Source organism: Aethalodelphis obliquidens, unplaced genomic scaffold, assembly GCF_003676395.1.
Source record: "Aethalodelphis obliquidens isolate GAN/ISIS:26980383/991018 unplaced genomic scaffold, ASM367639v1 scaffold4, whole genome shotgun sequence".
In the NCBI taxonomy this organism is placed as follows: domain Eukaryota; kingdom Metazoa; phylum Chordata; class Mammalia; order Artiodactyla; family Delphinidae; genus Aethalodelphis; species Aethalodelphis obliquidens.
The window spans coordinates 74598998-74625663 of NW_020837948.1; the positions used below are offsets into that span (position 1 = coordinate 74598998).

The 26666-nt window shown below is 40.9% G+C and overlaps 1 protein-coding gene and 2 long non-coding RNA genes across 7 annotated transcripts in view; all 3 read left to right on the forward strand.

The window, feature by feature from the left end:
• The window catches only part of SLC38A9 (solute carrier family 38 member 9), a 109878-nt gene extending 101130 nt beyond the window's left edge, over nt 1-8748 (forward strand). For 2 of the 5 annotated variants that reach the window (XR_003431691.1, XM_027101104.1), the window contains one exon: nt 8002-8104. Coding sequence is in view for 2 of the 5 variants with exons in the window: in XM_027101104.1 (XP_026956905.1) it covers nt 8002-8011 (10 nt within the window). In the remaining 3 variants the exon portion in view is untranslated. Of the gene's footprint in view, nt 1-8001; nt 8111-8471 lie in introns of those variants that run through there. The other 3 variants (XR_003431686.1, XM_027101106.1, XM_027101102.1) reach the window with 3 other exon arrangements.
• Nucleotides 8749-10988: 2240 nt separating this feature from the next.
• Nucleotides 10989-12922, forward strand: LOC113617538 (uncharacterized). The gene is made up of 3 exons (XR_003431692.1): nt 10989-11378; nt 11881-12492; nt 12877-12922. It is a non-coding gene; the product is annotated as an uncharacterized LOC113617538 (long non-coding RNA).
• Nucleotides 12923-13030: 108 nt separating this feature from the next.
• On the forward strand, nt 13031-25182 carry LOC113617539 (uncharacterized). The gene is made up of 2 exons (XR_003431693.1): nt 13031-13077; nt 23919-25182. It is a non-coding gene; the product is annotated as an uncharacterized LOC113617539 (long non-coding RNA).
• Nucleotides 25183-26666: the final 1484 nt, after the last annotated feature.

Sequence of the window (26666 nt, forward strand, 5' to 3'; positions counted from 1 at the left end):
ACTTTGCCTCCTTAGGTTTTTCTTCACAAAACCAGCTCCTTTGGCCTATTAATTAGCTTGGTCGGAAAACTCTTTGTGTACGTGTGTCCTGGCTCACAAATTAGAATGATGAGATGAGATCTCATTCTGATCATATTACAATTAATTTTAGACTTTCTTTGCTGTCATCTCTTTGAATTTTCTGATTAAATTTCTTTCACTTTTTGCTCCGAAGTGGTTAATCTTATAGTTTCTTTGAATTTAGCTTATTTAACACATAACTGAGGACGTTATAAAATTTAAAATAGCTTGTTTAGAGAGCTCTTCCTTGGAAAGGCTCTGGATGAATATGTGGTATACTAATACTGTGCCAGAAAGGGCAAAGAAATATGCTTTGACATTTGACACCTACGGGTGATCATCCAAAATCAGTTTCATCATCACACCCCAAAAATGTATTGGAATAAAGAATAAATTTACCCACAAAAAGGGACTGTATTAGAGGGAAATATTCACTTCATTTACGCTAAATATATTTTGCAAATACAATACAGCCACTAAATGCAGAAGCAGAAGAGTTTTTGGTTTCTACTTGGAGTTCATTAGGAGAATTTTTTTATCTGTATTTTGACTTACTCATTTCCATAAATAATTGAATAACTACGATCAGGGAGGGGGAAATTTCCCCCCATCCCTCTTGAGTTCTTTTGGCTGGTCTAATAATTAAATTGACCCAAGACATATTAACGGGAGAAAGAAGCAAAACAAAACAATTTAATTTGCATGTGTAGAATTCTCATAGAAATGGGACCCCCGAAGTGACCAAAGCAAGTTGTTCATATATCATTTTTAGACAAAGATTTATGAAGATTTAAGTTATGCTAGGGAGCAAACTGATGAAGAAGTAACAACATTTGTTTATAGTATAGCTTTTTAAGCCTTGAGTTCCCTAACTCGGGTGATAAGGACGCTTTGTAGCCTCCTGGTATAGGGAGGATACCTTCACCTGGGAGATTTATTTCTTGCTTTCATGGGGAAGGGGGAAGTCAGAGTGTTTTTTATATCTTTTGTTTCCACCAGCTGTTTCTCAAGTAACTTTAATTCAAAATAATCACTATGCCACTGTGACATATCTTGGGGCAGCCTGTCCTGAGCCCCAGCACTGCCATGTTCGGTACTTTGGAGAAGGCAAATATGTATAAGACATCACTCATATCCTAAAGGAACTTGTGGTCCAGTAAACTACGCCTACAGTTAACTATAATGCAAGGCACTTTCAGACAAAGAGAAACAGATCCCTTCCAGTCAGGCTCCTCAGGGAGGGCAGGTAAATGAAGCTGAGTGGTAAAGCTGCAAGGACACATTTTCAGCCTTCTCCTAATAACTGTCCAAAATTTTAGGTGTTTGATACATTCGCCATTAAGTGGGATCTTCTAAAGTGTAATTGCTTTTACTTTGGCAAATTTTCTCTAAGATAAGTTTTATAAGAAGTATTTAACTGCTTCTGTATACTGTTTATTGTTCTCTTTGCATTTTAACACAGCAAGATTCACTTCTGTGAATCTTGGACCGCAAAATACAATTGGTCAGTAGGGGAAATAATCAGTAACACATTGGGCAGTACAAACAGAAAGATTCTATAAGATTTTCTCTCCAAAAATTTGACTTATTTATCTGTATTCAAAACGTCAAATGTTTGGGCTCATTGATTAGAGCAGAAAATATTGATGCTGCTTGTTTTCTTTACAAAGCACTGACCTGATGCTTTTTAAAATCTGGTCATGGTGATGTGGTGGTGGTTTGTTTTCTCATCCCAATTCAAACGTCCAAAAGAAAATCCAAATCTAGCTGACACCTAAACAATAGAATGTTATATTAGTTTGTTGTCCAAAATGGAACGCGCACAAGGCAGCCTGGCTGGCCCCAGTTTCACAGTCGACTGCCGACTTCACTTCAGATTATGTAAACATGTTTTGCAAAACAGCTCTGATGGGAACCTCATAACCTAAACACTGTTCTCTGAAATGTAATTTGTTTTCTTTTTATATAAAAGAAGAAATTAAATCAAAATTATTTTGAAGAAAAACGAGTCTGGGATTTTGTTTAATTGAACTTTGCCAGGAAATGCCATTGCCTAGTAGCACTGACCCCAGGGTAGAAGGAGACAATCTTTTGCAGGGTCAGACTTCTCAAGTGACTCTGCATGTGTCACATGAGGTCACTCAAGTGACCGATGCATGTCTCACATGCCCTCCCTCATGTTCTAGATCCTAAAAAAAAAAAAAAAGGTATATGCTTTGTATGTTAACCAAAACCTAAAATGATCATCCCTTTTGGACAATAATACTGTGTGACTTCTCCCTCTAAGAGCATTTCAGAATGAATGTGGCACTTCAGATAAGTGTAGCCCAGTTTCTGGCAAAGAGCTTAGTGTCATAATCTTACAGAGCCATTTAAGGCAATAGAGAGCTCTAATCTTCTGCCTGCCTTAAGTAAAATTCCTTTTCTTCCCCAATGCCATTTTTTTAAATATTTTTGTCAACTCTTCTGCAAAGATAAAATAAGGCTGTGTCTTTTTAAAAGATTAAAAATTCCTCCATTCTCCTTATTCATCTCAGGCCATAAAGTTCAGGGCTGGGATAGGGATTAGAAAGAGCACACTCTGCAAATTTTTCCTCCTTTGGGTCTCTCTTGATATCTCAAGTAATCCAACTGTGTTTGGTTTTAACAGACACTTAATATACACTTGTTTAATCAATCAATTAATGAGGCAGGATTCCACTTTAATGGAAAACAATAATTGCTACTTTTTAAGAGTTTTTCGTTTCTACTTGGAGTTCAATACCCCCCCCCAAAAAAAAAAAAATTGGGCCATTCAGGTTCAGAATTAGTCTCTCGGCCAATTCGGCCAATATTTAAGTACTAACCGGATGCCAGACTCTGTGCTAAGCACAGAGCATCCAGTGGTGAACAAGGTGGATGTGGCCCTGGCAGCATCCTTGCCCACCCTCTGAACTCGGGCAGCTGGTCATTTTCCAAGATAAAACAACTTTAATTATAATCACACAAAGTTATGTAGACATGTGGACAAAAACTGAAAGGGGCCACAGAAGAATAAATGTGGGTTACCTGTTGAAGTGATGAGACTCTAGGTGAATCATTTATGTTGTTACTTTATTATCTGCATGACAAGCTTTCTAAAAGGATGTCTGTATTAAAAGAAGGCTTGTAGAAATTTATCTAGACTCAAGCCATGAAGTAAAGGACCAACTTACAAAGAACCTTTGGGATGGGGGATAGAGGTCATTGGTTACAGGGCAGGTCCAAGTTTAGTGGGGCCTGAAGTTATATAATTTGTTCTTCCCTCTTAAGGAAAAACATACAAAATTAGGAAGAACCCCATACAAGTGAGGATCCCTTGCTTTAACGTTTTTTAGCTTTAAGGTAGATCATCCACACAGCTCTGGGGACGGGACTTAGAAGACTGAAGGAGGTGTAATGAAGAAAAGTTTCAGCACTCGAATATGTCAAGCTTTGAGTGCCTCCGCTACCTTTAAGAACTGCAACTTTTACTAGATCTGAGCCTTTACTTCTCAAAGAGTCTAATTGGATTTAGCAAAATAGCATGGGATACAAATTCAGTAATGGTTAATATGGGATCACAATAGGACATTTTTCTTTTTTAGAGAGGTTTTACTTGGGAATAGGTTTTGCAGCAGGGGGGTCTCCTTTTAACTTTACAGAAATAATAGAGTTCAAAGATACTGTTTGTCAAATACCTATTCAATGAACCTTAGAGATGAGGAACATTTTAAGGGCTCTTGATGCAGAAAACAAGCCACCAAGAGCAACATTAGAATAAGGTAACATTTATTTATTCATACTTCACTTTGTCCCAGAAGGGACCTATTTTCACTACAGTAAAGTAAAATCAACTGCATAATTGTCTCTTTTTTTAGAGACTAAATTAGAACTTTATGACACTGCTTAAGGAGAGGAAACTATTCAAATAATTATACCTTTTATAATTTTATAGTTCTTTGTAGCTTATATTATAGTTCTTTATTGTAGGTAGATAAAGCATAATTCAATGCAGTAAACGTATTGATGATTGTCCTAGAATTGGAAATGCAAATATAGAGTTATCCTTCCCAGTGCTGCTAGAATTCTCTTAATGTAACATGAACCTGATTATATCCCTCCTCTGTAAAATCCTTCAGTGCCCCAATAGAAAAATGGGCAAGGGCCTTTGTAACAGACAGCTCTCAGAGGAACAACTGCAAGTTAACATGAAGATTGAAAAAGTTCAGAGTCGAAATACTGATCTGTGCTAACGAATAAACCTCAAAAACATGAAAGTGAAGGAAGCTACATGCAAAAGACTAACAGTCCCATTTATATGAAATGTCTAGAAAGGGCAAATTTATAGGAACAGAAAGCGAAATAGTTGCCTGTGTCTGGGGGTGGGAGCAGGGACTCACTGTATATGGCCATGTGGAGGAGATTTTCTAGGGTGATAGAAATGTTCTAAAAGTGGGTTGTGGTAATAGTTGCACAACTATATAATTACTAAAATCATTGAATTGTACACTTACATTGAATTTTATGAAGTGTAAATTATCCCTTGAAGCAGTTTTTAAAAAAGTTCAACCTCAGTAGAAAAGTAATTTAAAATGCTTTCTACTTGTCGAATACTAAAATAATAGTAACTATTATTATTATTATACACTGACAAAGGTATGGGAATGAACACTCATACACAAGTCGTTGGTGTAAAAGTGGGTGTAAACTTTCTGAAGGTAATTTGACAACATGCATCAAAGCCTCAAAATGCTCATATACTTTGACTCACTTCCAGATGTATGTCCTAATTGGAAGGTGTGGATATATAAACACAAAGAGATATTTATCTCTTTACTATTTGTAATGGAAAAATTAGAAACAACCTAAAGGTCCAACAATAGGAGATAAATTATAGAATACCCATCAATAGAATACTGTTTAGCTATTTAAAATGATGATGCAGATGCCTATATGTAATAAGTGTCAAAAAGATGTTTATAAATATAAGTAGAGTACAATTATGTATAGAATTTAAAATATTTGTGTATATATATGTATATATTGGAAGTTTATATAACAAATATGAATATTGGGCATCTCTGGGTATTAGGACTATTGGGTGTTTCTTTTCTCATTTGTTTATCTGTATTTTCTAAAGTTTTTAAATGTGTCATGTTTTATGAAAAAAAGCAATAAAATTTTTTTTTCTTAAAAAAGAAAATATCTTTCACTGACTTCTCATGACTTTAACTATAAGGATCGCTTTTGATGATATAACAAAATCCTTTGGACCCTCACACAGTAGTACTTCTGTTTTTAGTATTTATTGATTTATAAAAATAATGACCAAAAGCTACTATAACTCCTATACCACTTATACATAGCTTTGAATATATTCTTAAAGTATCTACAAACATTTAAACAAGCACCCCCCACCCCCTGCACACACACACACACACACACACACACACACACACACACCTTTTAGACCTATTTATTTAGTCTACATTATAAACTTTGAAACAATTCTGTGGTCTGCAGGTTGGGAAGGACCAACCTAGAGAATAAAATAGAAATGCTTTAGCATGGTAAACAAGGCTTTTTATTACAATCTTTATACCTTTCGAACCTCACACCAGTTCATACAAAACTACTAATTCTCTCTTATTCCATCTGCTTTTGTACATGCTGTGCCCTGAGCCTGACGTGCCCTTTTCCTTTTGTACACTTGACAAATGTTTATGTTTCAGGAGGTTGCTTGGAAATCAGCCTTAACTGCCTCCCAAATAGTTTAGGTGCCCCCTTTTCTGTGCTGTCCACTTCACACATGCTTTTATTGTAGCATTTATCACATTGTATTGTAATTACTGGCTGTGTATATTTCACCATCCAGAGGAGGAAGTTCACCTTTGTACCCACTGCTTCTAGCACATTGTCTACAATAGAAGAGGTGCCTGCAATCTTAGTTGAATGAGTGCACAGAGAAAGACCCAGTCCTTGCCCTTAAGGCACTCGTAGTCTAGTTAGGGAGACATGCCTGTCTAATATATGATTAGTCCTATAATAAAAGATGTGAATGAGCACACAGAAGACTTAGTGATTAATTTTGACTTGGTAATTAGGAATTGCTTTCCAGAATAGGGTCCATTTGAATTAAACTTACTTTGACAAGTTGCAGAAAGGAGGAATAAAAGCCTTGAGTCCCTTGTTACACTTTAGAAATTCATTTTGTAGAAAAATGGAAATGACTCACCAGCTACTCCCTGAACTTCCAGCTCTCCAGCTACCCTCAGCCCTAGCTAAGCCTGATTCCCACTGCCCCAGCTTCCCTTTCCTCTCATCTCATTGTCAAAAATCACTGACAGTAAATTTCCTTTTTAGGATGCTGAGTTGGCACTCTAATCTGGCAAAGAGTTTGCTTACCTGGTCAGATACATGTTTGGGTGGTAAGAAAAAGTGCTATGTGAGGGCATGGGAGAACTGATTTCTAATCCTGGCTTGGCCATAGACTCACTGAATAGACTAGCTTTATGACACGTTCACACTTCTTGGCCTTCAGTTTCTTCTTTGGCACAATGGAGGGAGGTAGAATAATTATACCTCTTTTACCTAATTTATATAATTATTTAGAAGAATATATAACAGTATGTAAAAACACCTTATTAAACTGTGATACACTGTACAAATGCTCAGTCTGGGGATTATATCATTTCATTCCTGAAAACACTTCATGGAATTGGCCAGACTCCTCCTATTGAGGGGCTGTACAGCTTGAGAAGAGAAGCATGGCAGTGGGTTGGGAAAAGAAATCTTGTACAGTCAGGTGAATGGTTTTCAAGTGAGTGTGGGTGATAAAACATCTGGAAATCATGGAAACACAAAATATTGATGCATTTAATTACATCATGCAAATCAGGACTATTTAGTCCTAGTTAGTCCTGACTTTTCTGGCAAAACCATGATTATGTTATATGTATACAAATAAAAAGTAAAGGAGATATCCTACTCCTCAGCTCTTTCCTCAGTCTAAGCCCAAAGTAGGGTTACTTGAGCCCTCTACTCACTGTAGTAGTCAGGGTTCTCAGAAAAATAGAACCAATAGGAGACAGGTAGATAGATGATAGATAAATAGATAGATAGATGGATAGGAAGGTATCTTAAAGAATTGATTTACGTGATTGTAGAGGCTGGTAAGTCCAAAATCTGCAGGGCAGGCTGGCAGGCTAGAGACCCAGGAAAGAGCTGACGTTACAGGCAGTCTGCAGGCAGAATTCCCTCTTCCTCGGGGGATGTCAGTCTTTCTCTTAAGGCCTTCAACTGATTGGATGAGGCCCACCCACATTATGGAGAGTGATCTGCTTTACTCAGAGTCTATTGATTTCAGTGTTTATCTCATCTTAAAAGGAACTTCAGAGCAACATCCAGCCATGTTTGACCAAATAATCTGATACCACAGCCTAGCCAATATGACACAAAATTAACCATCATACTCACCAACTTTTAAATCACAGCAGCAGGTTGCAAAGAGTTTCCCCCTCCTTTCCTTATCAGTTTTCCAGGAATTTCTTAAGGCTGAATGTCCAATGGCGATGCTGGGTGTGCCGTGTTAGGAGATAGCATGTCATGTGGTAGCAGGTCCAGCAGACAGCAGCTCTGAAACACTGAGAGATGAGGCCCAACTGGGACAGCTTGCAGGGACAAGCCAGTCCTGGGGCCAGGAGTGAGAGGCAGAAAGGGATCCTCTGGTCAGGCCATTGCTCAAGGCCCAGCAGCAAACAGTGCCCTCACAAAGCAGTTCTAATCCTATCCATTGGGCCCAGCACCTCCCAGGTCACAGACTGAGCCCAAAAGGCAGCGTCAGGTTAAGTTTGAATGACAAACTTAGCCTGATGCTGGTGAAACACTCAGAGGCTGTCTTTAATTACAGTTGACTTTGTTCTCTTTTTTTCACATTTACAGGTTGTTCTAAGGTTTTCTTTAATTGTGTATCATGCAAAGGCCAAGTCTAAATCATCTCCGACAGCCCTGCTGCTCTGAATCCTGATTCGAAATCTTGGTGAAGGTGTATTTTGTTGTTTCTCTAAGTCCTTCTCAAGTAGTTCTCTTGGTTCCTTTGTTGCTGATGACCTTTTGTCTAGTACCTGGAGCATATTAATGCTCTATGGTTAATCAGATTTAGACTGCTGCAGGAATTGTGTTAGTTTATCAAGTTAACTCAGGGGGATTCTCTGCGGAAAAAAAAGCTAAGGTTTGCAGAGGTTCCAGTAGTTCTCAACCCTGACCGACTTCACTGGGCTCAATACTGTACCAATAGCAGCCAAACCTATTTCCCCAGCACTACTTAACAGTTTGGAAATAGCCAGTTGTTACTCTCTAAGTGTTTTGGTTACTGCTTTATCCTTAACACCTGTTACTTTGTCACACGGCAGATGGATGCTCAGGAAATACTTGTTGATGGATTGAACAAGATACCTGGTAGAATAATTTGTTGTAACAAATCAAACTACAAACAAAATAGAAGAAAGTATGAGTGAATGCTTCTCTTGGCTGTGTATGGATAAAAACTATCTTAAGTTTATGAGCCATGGAGGAAATCATCTGGAAAAAAAAGGTGTAGATTTGATTACATAAAACTGTTAAACTCGGGGCTTCCCTGGTGGCGCAGTGGTTGAGAGTCCGCCTGCCGATGCAGGGGACATGGGTTCGTGCCCCGGTCCGGGAGGATCCCACATGCCGTGGAGCGTCTAGGCCCGTGAGCCATGGCCGCTGAGCCTGCGCGTCCAGAGCCTGTGCTCCGCAACGGGGGAGGCCATGGCAGTGAGAGGCCCACGTACAGCAAAAAAACCAAAAAAAAACCCTGTTAAACTCTACAGATCAAAAAAATTATAAGCTACATTTAAAAAGAAATATCAAACTGAGAAAATATTGGCTGCATATATGGCATATCAATGTGAAAGTAAATAAGGGGGAGAAATCTAAGATTCTAGTTCAAAAATGGGAAGAACATAAAAACAGACAATTCACAAAAGAGGAAGTACAAATGACTAACAGTCATAAAATAATAAAAACCATTTTCTAACAACTACTATTAAGAAAAAGAAAAAAAAAATCAGTGCTCATTACTGACTAGGGTACTCTAGTTGGGCACACTCCTTCATGTTTGCTCTTGATCATCAAAGCCAAGATTTTAAAACTCAAAGCCAGGCATTGAATCAGTTTCTTTCTCTGCATTTTAGCTGTTTAGACACTACCTTAGGAGCAGTACAAAACAAAAGCCCTGGTACTTCCCTGGTGGTCCAGTGGTCAAGAATCCGCCTTCCAATGAAGGGGACTAGGGTTCAATCCCTGGTCGGGGAACTAAGATCCCACATGCCTCAGAGCAACTAAGCCCGCGCGCCACAACTACTGAGCTCTCACGCCTCAATGAGAGAGCCTGTGTGCCGCAAACTACAGAGCCCATGCGCCCTGGAGCCCGCGCGCCACAACTAGAAAAGAGAAAACCCGCGAGCCACGACTAGAGAGAAGCCCACCCACCACAACGAAGAGCCCGCCCGCCGTAACCAAAGATCCCGCATGCCTCAACGAAGATCCCATGTGCCGCAACTAAGACCCAATGCAGCCAAGAAAAACCATTTTTTTAATAAATAAATATCCCAGAGCTGTCTAAAGCTCTAGGCTTAAAAAAAAAAAAAAAAGCCCTCTCTGCTGCTGAAATGATGGGAGAGGGGTAGGAATACAAAGAATTGAGAACTGTAAGATTAATATTATAGTATTATTCTATTACAAGTAGGTAGGATCAAATATATTTGATTAATTTGAGGGGTGTGATCTATATGTAGTCCACCAACAATCTCAGTCATTCATACCTTCAATGAAAGAATCATCAGTGACTACAGAAAATTATGAAATCAGTTTATATATATATATATATATAAATTTTTTTTTTTTTTTTTGCGGCACGCGGGCCTCTCACTGTTGTGGCCTCTCCCGCTGCGGAGCACAGGCTCCGGACGCACAGGCTCAGCGGCCATGGTTCACGGGCCCAGCCGCTCCGTGGCATGTGGGATCCTCCCGGACCGGGGCACGAACCCGTGTCCCCTGCATCGGCAGGCAGACTCCCAACCACTGCACCACCAGGGAAGCCCCCAGTTATATTATTGATACTGCTTTTTATTGGGTATTGGTTTCTCAAAGGTCCAGAGAGAATGATGGAATATAGCATCAACTTTGTTATGTATAGCTATGTCAGACAATTTCTTCTTTCAAAATTCTTTCTCTCTTTCAAAAAGCTATCAGTTTATTCTAATTAAAATTTAATAGTTTTTATCATTAACACAGGCCTCAAAACTGAGAAAAATTACAAATCATGTGAATTTCAGAATCTTTTTTTTCTTTTTGTTTGCTAATCACAAACCACAACGTGAATTTCTACAAGAGCAGGGTGCCATGTCACAAAAGATCAGTCTGGCTTCAGAGTCTGTTCTTATTTTTTCCTGTGTGGAGAACAGATGTTTTTTGTTGAATCGGGACCATAATTTGCATCTGGTAGGACAATGGCCCGTATTTTCTTCTCCTGTCCACACGTGGAAGCTACACTGACAACAGCAAGAGCTGCTCAGAGATGCAAAATTTGGCTCAGTAGTGCAAAATTCAGCCTGATTTTTAAAAGTAAATAATCCAGTTAACATCTAGTGAAGAGCAAACCAGCTAGTGGATTTGGAAGTTTCCTTCAGAATTTCTTGAAATTTTCCTTTGAAATTTCCAGCCCAGAGTATGAAGTAATTCCAGACTCTAATGAGCTTCAGAGGCCTCTCTGGCTGTAAATAAGAACCAAAATAATTGTCTATATTGGTTCCAGGACCTTCTTAGGCAGTAGATAATTTATTGTTTGTTATGCCCTATGTCCTGGTTTTCCCTCAGTGACTGATGTGTTCTCTTCTTTTTTCAGATGGATTTTCTAATATTCACCTTTCTTCAAAATGATCCTGAAAGATGAGTCAGAAGTCCCATAACTGCTTTCCATAGGGGGAACTGGGGCCCAGAAAGGTTAAGCAAATTCCCTACCAGGGCATCAGAGGAACTCTAGGTTCTCAAGTGGTTATGGAAATCTAGTCAAAACGGAATGAAACTTCTGCTTCCTTAGGTTATCTTTCCTGTCTGTTTAAAATTAGATCCTTTCTATTTTATCAGTTCCTAGGAGATTGTTTTTGACACATGTAAATTTGGAGTCCCCTCTAATTGGAACCAGTTTTCTCCAGGACACCCCAGTCATTGGTTATGAGGCCTCTCCTCCTCATATAAACATAGCCCTCAGGACTTGCCTGGTGGTCCGGTGGGTAAGACTCCAAGCTCCCAATGCAGGGGGCCTGGGTTCGATCCCTGGTTGGGGAACTAGATCTCAGCATGCATGCTGCAACAAAGACCTGGCACAGCCTAAATAAATAAGTAAATAAATATTAAAAAGAAAAGAAACGTAGCCTTTTAAAAATAAGAAAAATAAAAAAATACAGCCCTCTTCTAGCCAAGCAGGCCATTGCTGATCAATGTCACCAATATTACCCAGAGGATGTAGAGTGACCTGTTTAATTGCTGGCCCTGGAGTGTACTGTCTATGAAACCCACGTATTCAGGGGTTTTTCGCTTAGTAAAGCTGTTTGAACATATTTACTCTCAGAGTTTTATTATTTACTTTTAGATTCCAAGATATTTTGATCATCTGAATTGAGAAAGAAAGATTTAACCTGGAGAAAGGAGAAAAAGTAGAAAGGGAGTTACAGGTTTTGTGAATTTTAGATTTTCCCAGGGAAAAAGTTGAAAAGGGGACAATTCTATTTTTAGGTGCACAAAATTCTTGAGCCATATGATGTACTTCCGTTTTCATAGAGTGAAGTTAGAAGGACTCTAAGCGATTTTTTTTGTCCAACCTCTCCACCTTACAGATGAAGAAATTGAATTCAAGTAAGTTCTAACATGTCTTAGAGCTATTTCCCTGTCATTGTGTATATATTTACCTTATTTTTTTTTTTAAAAAAAGCTGTGTAACATTCTATAAGGATGCATCTTAATTTATTTAGCCGTATTTCTTTGAGGAATATTTTGGTTATTTCCAATTTTTTTCCACTATTATAAACAATGCTGCAGTGAATAACCTTGTACAGGTGTCTTAGTATTTACTTAGTATTTTTACAGGATAGATAACCAGAAACGAAGTAAAAAATTTAGTAGAAATAGTCCTCTTAGTTAATTGTACCCATGGCTGCACATCCTTGCCAACACTGGATATTATCAAACTTTTAAGTTGTTTTCTTTTTTTTTCTTTTTTTTTCTTATTTTGGTCACGCCCTGAGGCTTGCAGGATCTCAGTTCCCTGACCAGGGATTGAACCTGGGCCATGGCAGTGAAAGCGCTAAATCCTAACCACCGGACGACCAGGGAACTCCCCGAATTTAGGTTTTTAAAATAATTTTGATCTTTTACATTTAGCTTATTGATCTATCTGAAATGTGATTTCCTGTGTTATGTGAGATGGGGGCCTAACTTCCTCATTTTGTCAATATTGAGTATGAGAGGAGGAGCAGAGCACCAGGTGTGGGAAGAGAAAGGAAGGCAGCTAAAGGCAGCCACCAGGTTACACAATCCACTCAACAAAATAAAAGCCCTCAGCTTACCAGACCTGACCCCTGTGGATACCTTAGAAGGCCAGTTAGGGACCATGTAGAACGGTTGCATCATGTTTGCATTTGGGGGTTTAACTGTACAGGCTTTTAAGCTTCTGAGGGCCCAGATACTAGCAACTTTAGGACATTTTAAGAGTTTTTTTTTTTTTTTTTGCAGTACGCGGGCCTCTCACTGTTGTGGCCTCTCCTGTTGCGGAGCACAGGCTCCGGACGCGCAGGCTCAGTGTCCGGTCGCGCAGGCTCAGCGGCCATGGCTCACGGGCCCAGCTGCTCTGCGGCACGTGGGATCCTCCCGGACCGGGGCACGAACCCGCGTCCCCCGCATCGGCAGGCGGACTCCCAACCACTGTGCCACCAGGTAAGCCCTTAAGAGACTTTTAAATGTAATTTTGTCTACCATGTCAACGGTAAAACCTGAACTGTCCGTCTATCCTCCACCCAGCCCCCACTCGAGATGTAACTAGAGCATGCTGCCTTCTGAGGGTTCCATTGCGTGCCTCATCCACACACAACCTCCAAGGATCTTATGAAAATGTTCCTTCCAGTAGCATATGTACACACATAGTACATTCCTGAAAGGATTTTGAAGTCTTTCAGTGATTTTTATTGGTACCCCTTATGTATATGTACCCAGCTGCCCTAATCCATAACACACTCTTTCTCTCCATGCTTCAGAATTCTTCTCAACGCAGTGCTCTGGCAGCCACCACCAACTGATCAGTGTTGACCCACAGGTGGAATCAGTTTGCCATCTCTAGTCTAGGTCATTGTTAGTAAAAGTCCCGTGGTATTAGTGGAAGATTTTTGTCTTGAGTGTACGCATTTTATCACCGTGATGTGCAGCAGTGGTCTCACCCACAGATTCGGGACAAGGGTTATTGGAGGTTGTCTGGCCACCCATGGAAAAATAGGATGTGGCTCTTTGGGGAAGAAGGCCCTTCCTTTTTCCTTTAAGGGCTGAGGTGAGTCATAATTCTTCCTTCTTTATCTATCAAAGGGCAGGGTCTGTGATATGATTTCATATCAAGAGTTCAGAGGTTGCCGAAGTGGGGATAGCAGATTCCTTTGGTGCCCTACCCACGTTCTGTAGCACTCCCTGCTACGATTAAAGCACTTGGCTTCTGTGACTCTTCCTGAAGACTTTTGCTCTGGTTGCAGAAGCTCACGTGGCTTGTGCACAGGGTGAGTGGCAAGTGCTGGGCAATCCATGCCCTCAGGAGCAGCATTCAACCAGTAACAGGTGGGAATTATGGTACAACACTCCAAGGGGTACTCTGCAGTTTCCAAGGAGTCTCCCAGCTGCCCCAGTGGCAATGGGCTTGTGAGTGCTTCCTCTCTATGAACTGCCTTTCCCTCCCTGTCTCACATCCCCATTCCTCTACCGAGATCCCCTTCCAAATAACCTACTTGCACTCCAATCCTTTTTTCAGAATCTGCCTCTGAGAGAACCCAAACTAAGACAGGAGGAGATATCACCTTTACAGTGGGGGATGACATATCTTTTTGAGCACTGATACTAGCTAACAAAGCATTTTAAGGAGCTACCTATAAGTAATAATGAATTGTAATTCTTCACTTGGTAGAGAGATGCAAAGATTCTTCTGTTTTTGTAGAAACAAGGGAACTATAAAAGATAGGGTAAGGAACCCCTATCATACCTGACATCATCTAGCTGAAACATTGAGGGTGCTGGGCTTGCTAAGAAAATCTCCACAAGAGCCTGTGACCATAGAGAGGTCCAGGCTCAAGCACCACTAACTGTACCAGAGGTGGCAGTGATAAATAAAATATTACGTTGTGATTTTTCCATTTGAAACAAGTATAAATATATCCTTATTTCAAAATAATATGTCACTTCAGAATTGCCAAACGTCGTTTGATGGTGTTATCTGAAAAAAAAGCACAACCTAAAAGTTGAGAATTATGTTTTATTCAGCAGGCATACTGAGGATGTAAGCCCAGGAGATGGGCTCTCAGATAGCTCTGAGGGACTGTTCTAAAGAAGTAAGGGAGAAGCCAGGATATATAGGAGTTTTTGAAAAACAAACAAAAATCCAGGTAGTCAAACACCAAAATATTACTGTCATTTAAAGAAAAAACAGACATCTCAAGTTAATGAATTTAGTGCTTTCCTACTTATGAGAAGATGCAAGAGTCTGGGCTTAATGAAATTATTCCTTTGATATGCATCTTAACTATCTAGGGCCAGTATCTTTTTTTGGGTGCGCTGCTGGAAGCAGTTGCAGTGACTGATGCCTTGATGGCTACAACATCCTTTGTTTGCTGATAAGGCAACATTCTTTGTCCACAGGGCCTCATCTTGGTCATAAATTCAGCCAACATTTGGGAGGCATTCCATGAGCAATTTTGTCCCAAGGCACTGGGAAGTCTTCCTAGACCAGGCAAAAATTCTGGGCCACTCACTGTGCTGATAATCTAAAATTCTCTGGATCGCCTGGCTTACGAGTTTAGCATAATCCAGGAAATGTTTTCCCTTGTTGCTTTTTCTCATACCTAGAATTGCACTATGACAATTATTCTATATAGAGCTACATATATGATCAACTATCCTGAGATGTCATTAATTTTGTTGAAGGCCAGGTTACACATTCGTAATGCAGGAGACAACAATCTTATAAAACAGACAGGATATAAGTAATACAACTAGCAACATTAATAAAGTCATAGTGCAACAGAGAGAGCCACAAGGCATAAATAATTTGAAAACAACAAGAGAGAGCACATTAAAACAATGATTAGTAAACTATTTGTAATCTGGTCACAATAAGCCATCAGGTCCACAGGGGAGCCAGGTGGAGAAGCCAAATTCTGGAAGGATCAGGTTGAGAGAAAAAGATAAATATTTCATCTTCTTTACAAAAGTATACTTTATCAGTTTGTTGTAGGTCATAATTAGTGTAAGAGGAAAGGTTTTCTAGAAAGCAAAGATTAAAAGCCAGTATATTTTTTAAAAGTCATAAAATTATAAACCATATTTATCAGTTCATTCAGTCCTGTGTAATTAATTCCTGTTGATCTGGATGAAATCATCAGGTTTTCCATTAGAGTTTTTAATTTCTTACCCAGTTCAGTGGTATGATCTAAAAGTTATCAGAAACTTATAATTGTTAAAAAGTCCTTTTTATGAACCTTCTTGAAGATCTTCATTTTATGAAAGCATCAGAGTAAAACAATGATTGTTTATAAACAGCAAAAGACTTAAAATGGCATGGTTAAATATTTGATTATAATGCAATTGACAAGGAACTTGGATATTTCTGTGACATACAACATTTTAAGATAATAACTAGAATTATGCCTGATAACCTTATACCAGGACGTATCAGACTTTTAGGAATGCCATATAAATTTTGGAATATATACATGTTAAAGTCATCTAACCTAAGAAGGTTTTTTTTTTTTACATCTTTATTGGATTATAATTGCTTTACAGTGTTGTGTTAGTTTCTGCTGTACAACAAAGTGAATCAGCTATATGTATATATATATATATATCCCCTCCCTCTTGCGCCTCCCTCCCACCCTCCCTATCCCACCCCTCTAGGTGGTCACAAAGCACTGAGCTGATCTCCCTGTGCTATGCGGCTGCTTCCCACTAGCTAGCTATTTTACACATGGTAGTGTATATCTGTCAGTGCTACTCTCTCATTCATCCCAGCCTAAGAAGGTTTTATCACCACTTATTTGACAATGTTTCTCATGTAATTTAACATAAATAAACCTAGTTAATTTAATATCTCCCTTTGGGTTGTTTCAGGGGCCCTTTGAAGCATCCCAAAGTTAGCTGGAGGTCAAATGAACTTTATTTAGAATTTGACTAGGGGAAGTTTGTGAAAGATACCAAAAGGTTTTAAAACACTTGGTTAAATAGGATCATAGGTTGCTGTGAAACAATACTTATTTATTCAGCCAAAGTGACAATAAAAGATTTTTAAGGCAAATACAGATCATTTAGAAGGTAAATAAATTCACAGTTTGTTATTAAAAGTAACTCAACATTCCAAGAAAACTTCGTTCTCTTAACAGAGAGAGAGAACCGAATTCCAATCCTGCACCAGCCCACCCTCAATAACAAAATTTATTTACCTATTATATTTAACCCAATCCCAGCCTACCATGTACAAAACTCTTCTCTCAGGGTTCCCTTTCTACAAACCTTCCACAACTTTCTGTGTCTGTATTAGTTTATCTCTTATTCTCCTGTTCCATTTAGAGATAACAAGCTGTAGGACAAAATCACCCTTGCCCCTTAAGAAAATGTATTTCCATTTTTCATACCTTCTCTTGTTGAAAACACACATCCTACTTTCCTTGCGTACTGACATGTTTCCCTTATTATTTCTAGGAGCTTTATTTACATATTACAATTTTAACCCTTAAAATCTTTAATCTCTAGTGAAAACTGACAAGCTGCAAGTAATTGTGAACTGTTGGTCATACCAGCATTTCCTGGTTGGCAAATTTAGGAATATTTCATAAACTCTAGAAACATACTTCTTCTGATAGCATAATTTCTTTTCTCAGTGTTGTGCAAGAAATGTGTCTAATAAACCCCAAACATCTTTAGTTTTCCTCTCATAAGAAGACAAAAGCAGACCTGTTTAGCAATTAATGTTCCAGTATTTTATCTTATTCAAAATGACCTGGCTATTAAATGAATTCTCTTCATTTAAGTTAATTTAGCAATAAAGTTTCAAGTTACCAAAAACCTGGAGAAACTATTTTAGATAGACATACCAAACCATAATTATTCCTAAAGAGTTCACCTGAAAACTCTTTATCTCATTTACCTTTATTTTATAACTTATGAAAATATCATACCAAGTTATCATACCAGCTGCAATGGCTGATGGCTTGACGGCCAAAACATCCTTTGTTTACTGATATGGCAGGCGACATTCTTTGGCTACAATGGAGAGATTGTAACTGTTCTTAGGTTTTGTTTTTTTAATTTAAATAATTGTTTAAATGTTCACGTTTTTATGAAATTATATTGGTAGAAGATACTATGTTTTAAATAATATTCTTATCTGCCAGAATTAAAAGCTGCCAACCATTTGCCAGTGTCCCTCTTTTATTGGGCAGGGGGTGCGGGGACAGTGTCATGAAATCCTAAACTCTGGGAGCCACTGATCACAAGCCCACATGGGTACACCCTTTCTAACACAGGGGTTTACACAAACTAGCCATGTAGTAAAGTCAGTGTAGTGGCTGGTCCCTGGCAGCACAGGCCAGCCTGACTGCCATGTGTTGGGGTGATAGCAGAGGCACAGATTTCTCACAGAATGTTCTTCTGGGGCCAGCTGGCAAATCCCTGGCCCTTTGAGCCTAGTGCCTGTCCTTGGGCTCTTCACCTGGCCGCCAGGATTTCTCTGAGATGTTCCTAAGCTTAGTCCAAATGCTTCACTGCCCCTGCGCCTCTCTCAGCACCGAGACGTGCAGAGAAGAGAGACTTCTCTTGCTTTTAGTCAATTCTCCGATCTCCTAATACCCCTGTTGGGGGTCTTCACTTTGGAAAAGAGCCTGCCATCGTAGCAAAGGCTATTTTTGTTCTAGATGATGATGATTGTTTTAACTGCTTTGAGGACAGAATTTCAATCTATTGTGAAAATTTATTGCAAATTATTCTTATCACTCCATTCCTCAAATATGTTCCTCCAGTAATAAAGTGCCGTGGTTTATCTGCACACAAATAAAATTCAAGCCCATTCAAAATTATAAATTGATAGAAACCAAAGGTACCATTAATAACAAATAACGAACACAACTTTGGGCAAAATAGATGATAGTAGCTAAACTGAGAATATTCTCACAAAAAGAGAAAGGCTAGGTAATTTTTTTTTTTTTTGGTATAAGAAATGCAATTCATAGGCCCTCTCACTTGTGAACATAGATGGCAAAATCCTCCCAAAAAAATATTGGCAAACTGAATTCCATAAGACATAGAAAAAGGCCGTACATTTGTTTTTTTTAAAGGGCTTCAAATGCTTGGCTTTTTATTTATTTTATTTATTTATTTATGGCTGTGTTGGGTCTTCATTTCTGTGCGAGGGCTTTCTCTAGTTGTGGCAAGCGGGGTCCACTCTTCATCACAGTGCGCGGGCCTCTCACTATCGCGGCCTCTCTTGTTGCAGAACACAGGCTCCAGACGCGCAGGCTCAGTAGTTGTGGCTTACAGGCCTAGTTGCTCCGCGACATGTGGGATCTTCCCAGACCAGGCTTCCCAGACCGTGTCCCCTGCATTGGCAGGCAGATTCTCAACCACTGCACCACCAGGGAAGCCCAAGGCCGTACATTTGAACAACCCTGACATTTTTAAGAACTCTGAATTTTTACTCCCCCCCCATTTAATGTTTTGTTTTTTTTTTAACATCTTTATTGGGGTATAATTGCTTTACAATGGTGTGTTAGTTTCTGCTTTATAACAAAGTGAATCAGTTATACATATACATATGTTCCCATATCTCTTCCCTCTTGCGTCTCCCTCCCTCCCACCCTCCCTATCCCACCCCTCCAGGCTGTCACAAAGCACTGAGCCAATATCCCTGTGCCATGCGGCTGCTTCCCACTAGCTATCTACCTTACTACGTTTGTTAGTGTGTATATGTCCATGACTCTCTCTCGCCCCGTCACAGCTCACCCTTCCCCCTCCCCCATTTAATGTTTTTGACATCATACTTTACGTGTTTTTATTTTGTGTATTCCATAACCACTTATTGTGAATGTAGATGATTACACTACTTTTGTCTTTTAACCTTCCTACAAGCTTTATATGTTGTTGATCTACAACATTTACTGTATATTTGCCTTTACCAATGAGGTTTTTTTCTTTCATAATTTTCATATTTCTAGCTGTGCTCTTTTAAGGCCAGGTAATTTTTTAAAGAGATTGAGACAAGTACTAAAAATGAGGTCAATCGTATAAAAAGAGAATGCCTATTTCCTGGGTTCTGAGGAAGTGAGTTAAATGGGAGCAGCTTTTTAAACTGAATAAGATGGGGGTAGGTGGGGAGCAGCTTCCTGCCTCTATTTACACATAGAGATTCCAGCATGGAAGATCAGAGGCATTGCTCTTCAAATTCTTAGACAAATTGTCCCTTTGGAAGAGTACTCTTGTTTTCTGTAAATAGTAATTTCATAGTATGTATCCAGTGTAGGTGGCAATGTGACAAAAGAAGCGTTGGGCAAGGCATTCGGAAGATTTAACTGGCGAGGCCACTCTTGAACTGAGATTCCACATGTAAGAGTTTGCTGAGGCTGCTGTAACAGAGTAGCACACACTGAGCTTAAACAACAAAAATTTATTGTCTCACAGTTCTGGAGGCTAGAAATCCAAAATCAAAGTGTTGGCAAGGCTGTTTCCTTCTGAAGGCTGGGAGGGAAAGATCTGTTCCCTGCCCCTCTCCTTGGCTTGCAGACGGTTGGCTTCATGTTCACATAGTATTCTCTCTGTGTACGTGCCTCTGTCCAAATTTCTCCTTCTTATAAGTACACCATGCACATTGGTTTATACCCAACCCCGCTTATCTCACTTTAACTTATATGTCTGTAAAGACCCTATCCGCAAATAAGATTACTTTCTGAGGTCTTGGGTGTTAGGACTTTAATAAATGAATTTTGGGGAAACTCAATTCAACCCCTAACACCGGCAACCTCTCTGGCTTCAGCTTCTCATATTTAGAGAAGAATGTTGGCCTTAATGCTCCTTAAGGGCTCTTTCAATCCCAGCTTTCCAAGATTGTCTCAGCCCTTTTGAAGCTGCCAAGTCTGGCCCCCCTATTTATGGGACTATAAATATAAAAATTTTCCCGACCCAAGCCTGCCAGCCAGTCCTGGAGGGCGGAAAATGAGTAGGGAAATGCTGCAAGGGTGGAGTTTTCCTTTAACCTTTTGTTATTTGCAGGAGTTCTGTAATCAGACAAACATTCAGGGCATGGTGAACCGGGGGTCCTGACATCTGAAGGCAAATAAACAAACTCGAATGACATTTGTTCTTTTCCAAATCCCAAGGTTTTCTGTGCTCCAACTATAGATGACAAAACTGTTCCAGGAGAGTGTTTTGTTCTCCCTGCCAATTCATTAGTAACAGAACGGTTGCTGGGCTGTAATCCAGCCATGCTGACATCAGTTCCCCAGTAAAAGGACAGAACTGGAGCTGGGTCTGTGCAGCCAACAGGGATCAGGGGGCTCAGCTGTACTGACACGTTGGCAAAAAAAAAAAGGGAAGAAGGGAGGGAGGAAGGAAGGAAGGAAGGAAGGAAGGAGGGAGGGAAGGAAGGGAGGAAGGGAGGGAGGGAGGAAAAGGAGAAGAAAGTTGGGAAAGTTTATAGAAATGAAGAGGCCACCCAGGTTCCTCAAGGGACTCAGACAGGAAGGCAGGAGGGAGGGAGTGCTAGGCATGGTGATAACCCAAATTAAGTTCTGGCCAGCATCGTCTTCAGTATTTAGAAAAATTGGGGTGTGCTTAATCTATAAATAAAAACCATGAGTTTTAGAAACCTAACCTAACAGCATGTGTGTGAAAAGAAACCTATATAAGGAAGCTGAGCTGGACTGTAGTTATGGGAGGCCCAGTAACAGCCCACTTCCTTTCTCTGTGCCTTTTTTATTCATCTCTAAATGTGGGGATGGTAATACAATTGCACTCTTCTCAAGTTAAAAATACTTTTATTCTGAATCACCTGACAAGTCTTCTCCCCCCTGCACAGCACTTATATCCATTAAGAGATCTTCCAGAGCCCCTTTATCAGTCTAGCAGGCATTGCTGGAAGCTTCCAACACTCCAGATGCTAAATGCAGCCCGTAGCTCAGTCACCGACCCCTCACTATTTTCCTTGTCTTGATAAAGTGCCAAATTTTTATGTTTAAGCTAGGTTTTATTAGGAGCTTCCTGAGCTTTCTTTCCATGGAATTTCTCCATTCCCACTCCTGGACTTTCCTCCCAGCTTTTATGATATTAGAGAGTGAGCTTGCGTGTCGCTGTATGAGGTTTGAAAAGCCTGGATATTATATGAGTGTGTCCACATCTCACCTTCTGTTTCTGCCACCTGTAGCAGGGCAGGAAAGGGGGGGAAAATCATCCTTGTGGCCCCATTCCCAGCTTCTCAGAGGCAGATTGTGTGCCTGATGGGACAGGCACGTTCCTGGCTGCACAGTGGCTGAACAAAAGCTCTCTCTCTGCCTGAAGAAAACCACGACACCAATGAGCTCATCATAAAAGAAAAATCTGGAGTTAGGTCGATTGAGGATGAATTGTAACACATTTCAACAGCTTACTGTGGCTCAACCCCATTTTTCAACTCAGTTACCCTTGGTGTATGTATCTCGAAATTCTACGTTCTGCCGTCTCTCCCCATCTATACCCTCAGAAACTGACTCTTAAATCCTCCTAATTAAATTGGACTCTTGGATACTAAACTTGACTCTTCTTCTTTAGAAATCGTATTTATTTATTTATTCATCCATTCATTCAACAGCAAGGGTTGGGTGTCTCCCACCCACCAAGCATGGTGCTCAGTCATGGGGGTGCACAGGATAATAGGAAAGGCTTCCTGCCCTGGAGGAGCTCCTGGTTCCAGGTCTCCTCCAACCTATGAGGGCTCTGGATTTGGGTTTTGACTTTGGCTTTTTGAACTTATAGCTTCCTTTCCAAGGAGGAACTTGGTTTTCTTGCTAATGCAGAACATGGATACTTGCCAAATCCCTGAACTCGACCAGACATCTGGTCCCAACTTCTCCTGGTTCTTCGTGTTCCTGAAGCCCAGCACAGCAGCCCTTTGCCTGGAGTTTCCACTTCAGTTCAGCAGTTTTGTCCACATAACGAAGGTTATAGCCTATGGAGCCTCTAAGATGTTGCCTCTGTGGGATCTCTGCCCTGTTTGTTTCCTCAGCCTAACCACCACTGGGCTATGACAGAGTTCTAAGAGCCCAGGATATCTGAGAGCTCAGCTGTGACAAATGAAAGTGGGAGCCAAAGGAGAACATTTAAGCTAGTTCCCTTCTGAACCAATCCAGTTGGGCTGAATCGTCAGAGTGGTGTCTGGTGGCAGCAACCCTGCCGGGCCCCTGGGAGCCCAGGTCTGCCTGGCGCAAGCTCCTTGGCCACCCTTGCTGTGTCGCCTTCTGGCCGGGACAGTGAGGAGGTGGTTACAGTGATGTACAGAGGAAAGCAAGTGGGCATTGGGTTCAGCCTATGTCTAAGAGGCAGTCGTACCTAGAAGATATTCCTGCCAAAAATGCTGCATGTGCAGCAGCGCAGGGAATGGAAAAAAAAATCCTTGTGGTCCCACTGAATCTAATCGAGAGGAAATAATCAGACATCCAAACTGTGGACGTTCTACAAAACAATTGTCCTGAACTCTTCAGAAATATCCAAGTCAAGACACCCTACTATATAAAAATAGACAACTAATAAGGACCTACTGTATAGCACAGGAAACTCTTCTCAATACTCTGTAATGACCTATATGGGAAAGGAATCTAAAACAGAGTGGATATATGTGTATGTATAACTGATTTGCTTTGCTGTACAGCAGAAACTAACCCAACATTGTAAATCAACTATCCTCCAATAAAATTTTTTTAAAAAAGATTAAAAAAAAAAAAGGGAGCTATTCTAGACTAAAGAAAACTAGAGACATGACAGCTAAATGCAGTGCATGATCCTTGATTGGATCCTGAACTGAAAAACAATACAGCCATAAAAGACATTATCAAGGGCTTCCCTGGTGGCGCAGTGGTTAAGAATCTGCCTGCCCATGCAGGGGACACAGGTTCGTGCCCTGGTCCAGGAAGATCCCACGTGCCATGGAGCAATTAAGCCCGTGCGCCACAACTACTGAGCCTGCACTCTAGAGCCTGCGAGCCACAACTACTGGAGCCTGCACGCCTAGAGCCCATGCTCTGCAACAAGAGAAGCCACCACAATGAGAAGCCCTCGCAGCAAAACGAAGAGTAGCCCCTGCTCACCGCAACTAGAGAAAGCCCACGCGCAGCAAAAATAAAATAAATAAAATAAATTTATATAAAAAAAAGACATTATCAAGACAATTGTGTGTGTGTCTGTGTGCATAGGAAGAGAAAGAAAGAAAAACAAATGTGGTGAAGTGTTAATGATTAGTAAATCTAAGTGAGGGATATATGGCTATTCATTGTACTGTTTTCTCAACTTTGCTGTAGGGTGGAAGAGTGGCAGTGAGAGGGAAAAGATGACCTGAGCAGACTGGCAGAAGCTAGGGGAGGCACGGCAGCCCCAGCCAGCTCTGGACCACGTTCCAGTCCCAGGGAAAAAGCAGGGACCAGGCGGGCACACTGACCATAAACACGGGGAACCTACAGCTTAGTGCACACCTGGGTCAATCCCACCATCTGGGGGCCAGATGTGGGTGCAGCAGGCAAATTCCAAGCCCACTAATAAGCAAAGAACTCCCAATAATGCCACGTGTAGCCTTCGGAGGCTCAGGACTGAGAAATGCAGAATGATCAAGTGCTTGGCCGTTGTTCCAGAGGCCAGACAGGATTGACGCCAGCAGGAACTGACATGTCTGCATGTTGTTGGCTGAGGACCCCAAAAGCCCAAGGTAGGGGTAAGGGCTCATTAGGAGGCAGGGGCCTAACTGGATTCTGTTTACTCTTAACTGGTTAAGTTTGCATTGCCAGATTAAGTTACTGATTAAGCCCACAGATGTACCCCTAGCCCCCCCACACACACATTTTTTTGTCTTCTATTCTCTATTTGTAATTCTTTCTGGCTGTCGCTGCTCCTCTCCTGGTTTTATGCCATTATGATGTGTGGAAAACATCAGAAGACCTCTCTACAGTGTCTTAAAATGCCTGAGTACAAAGATGAACAAAAAATCTATCAAAGCTGGTTTTGGACTCAATACTGTGATGTGTCATTTCCAAAGGTCAGAAAGCTGAGTGCTAAAGTGACCAAGTTTCCAAGCCCTCTGGATTTGCCATCTTTTGGCATTTCCATAAGTTTTCTGGCCCCTAAAGGAATCGCTGATTTCTCTTTCCTGACTGTCTTTTAATCTCAGCTGTCCTGAGCAGAGCTTCCCCAATTCTGGACAGGACCAGCTGTTCAGCCCTCTCCTCTCTGGGGCTCCTGAGTTTTCTTCCTCTGTATGCGGAGATGTACAGTTCAGAAGGTCAGCCAGGGGTTGGTGTGACGGATCCAGCCAAGGGCTCTGCTCAGTTTCCACCATGCGGCTCAGAAACAAAGCAGCCACGACGAGTATTGCCAAGACCATGTGCTGGGAGCCAGGAGTAGATGAATTCCCGGTGTGAGTAAGGAAAACAGCACCCGAGTTTGCTGCGACTGTGATTAACATTCAGGATTCCTCCGGTAGAAGGCCCCTCCTGAGAAACCATAACATTTGCAGAAGTGGATTCAAGCAAACCCCAGTGGTTTTCAATCTCAGTCTCTTTCTCTCGCAGGCCCTCTCTCTCTTTTCCCTTTCTTTGGCAGCAAATCCCTATGTTCAAATATACATGTTAAATAAAAACCAGTACACAAAAGAGATCAAGATTCAGTCTGTCTGATTTTTTGTGGAGGCTGTGGACCCACGTGGCCCCTCCCCCAGTCACCCCAGGGTAATTTCGGGGTATTGTTCGGCCCCATGGAACCCAGGGTTTGAAAGCCATTGCTCTGGTCTGTCTTCCCCACACACAGAGGGAATATGGATCTTCTCTGATCCTGACTCCTCAGCTGCTCCCCAAACAACATTCCCCCACCCCTCCCCCAAACTGCTTTTATGCTTCAACACATGCCAAGAACTTTATCGGGTGAGATTTGTTGTATTTCTTTCTTAAAAGTTGGAAAGTGTCCTTTGATGGAAAATGAGTCTAATAACTTGTGATATTTTCAAAAAAGAGCATTGGCCTGAACTTCATGTATTTTATTCTCCTAGAAAAATAGAAGTGTGATCACGTGGTTTCATTTCCTTGAGGTCAAGAAGGCAGCATTTACGGATGGTTCCCTCACCTCCCCCATGAGATGGGAGAACCCAGGCTGTGGCTGTCCTCACTGGCTCTGTTGCATTGGCTTTGTGTTAATGCAACATCTTGGATCGAATTGAACTTGCTTCATTTTTTGATTATTACACACTCTATCAGCCACTTAATTTTCCTGCCATTGACCACTAGTTACATTTTCATCTATAACCTCAGATGCCATGGGATAGAAAACTGTGAGAAAGTTCATCTCTGAAGCAGTGGAAAGTTCCCAGATGTGAGAACAACACAGCAACCTATGGTGGGAAAGGCCACTAAACAGCTTTATTACATCAGCTATCACAAATAGCAAAGATTCTTGGGGTGGAAAAATTATTATTTTATAAGATTACCAGTCATCCCAGAAGAACAATGTGTTTTTAGCCCTTCATTTCAAAGTTGGCTCATTCCTCAGCTACCTACTTAGTTTTCCTTTTTTTTTCAATAGTGGTTAGACTGTATTTCTCTGGGCCACACCAGCCAGAATGCTTTGCACTCTGAATATACAAATAGTGATGATCTGAGTCTCTCCTGTTTTTATCCTCACCTCTAGTCCCCACCAATGCCCCTTCTGGGAGTCCCCAGAGAGTATCTCACCTGGACTCACCAAAAAGCACAGGACCATCGTGGGCTGCCACCACTGTCTTCCTCTGCCCTGTCCCTCTCCAGTGATGTCAACTGCCCAGCCTGCACTCCCCAGGCAGCTGTACGATGGTGCCTCAAGGCTGCCTCCAATGTCCCCAGCCAACAACTCATCCAGGCACATTGCCACTGCCACCACCCCCAATACACAGGGGCCTTCAGTGTACCAATGTGGAGAGGAATATTCTGGAGGTCATGAAGTTTGGGGACAAAATGGGAGAAAGTCCTCTCCCTTTTGGGTAATATATCTGTATGAATGGAATACTGAGGCAGTACTATCTTTTATCCAGT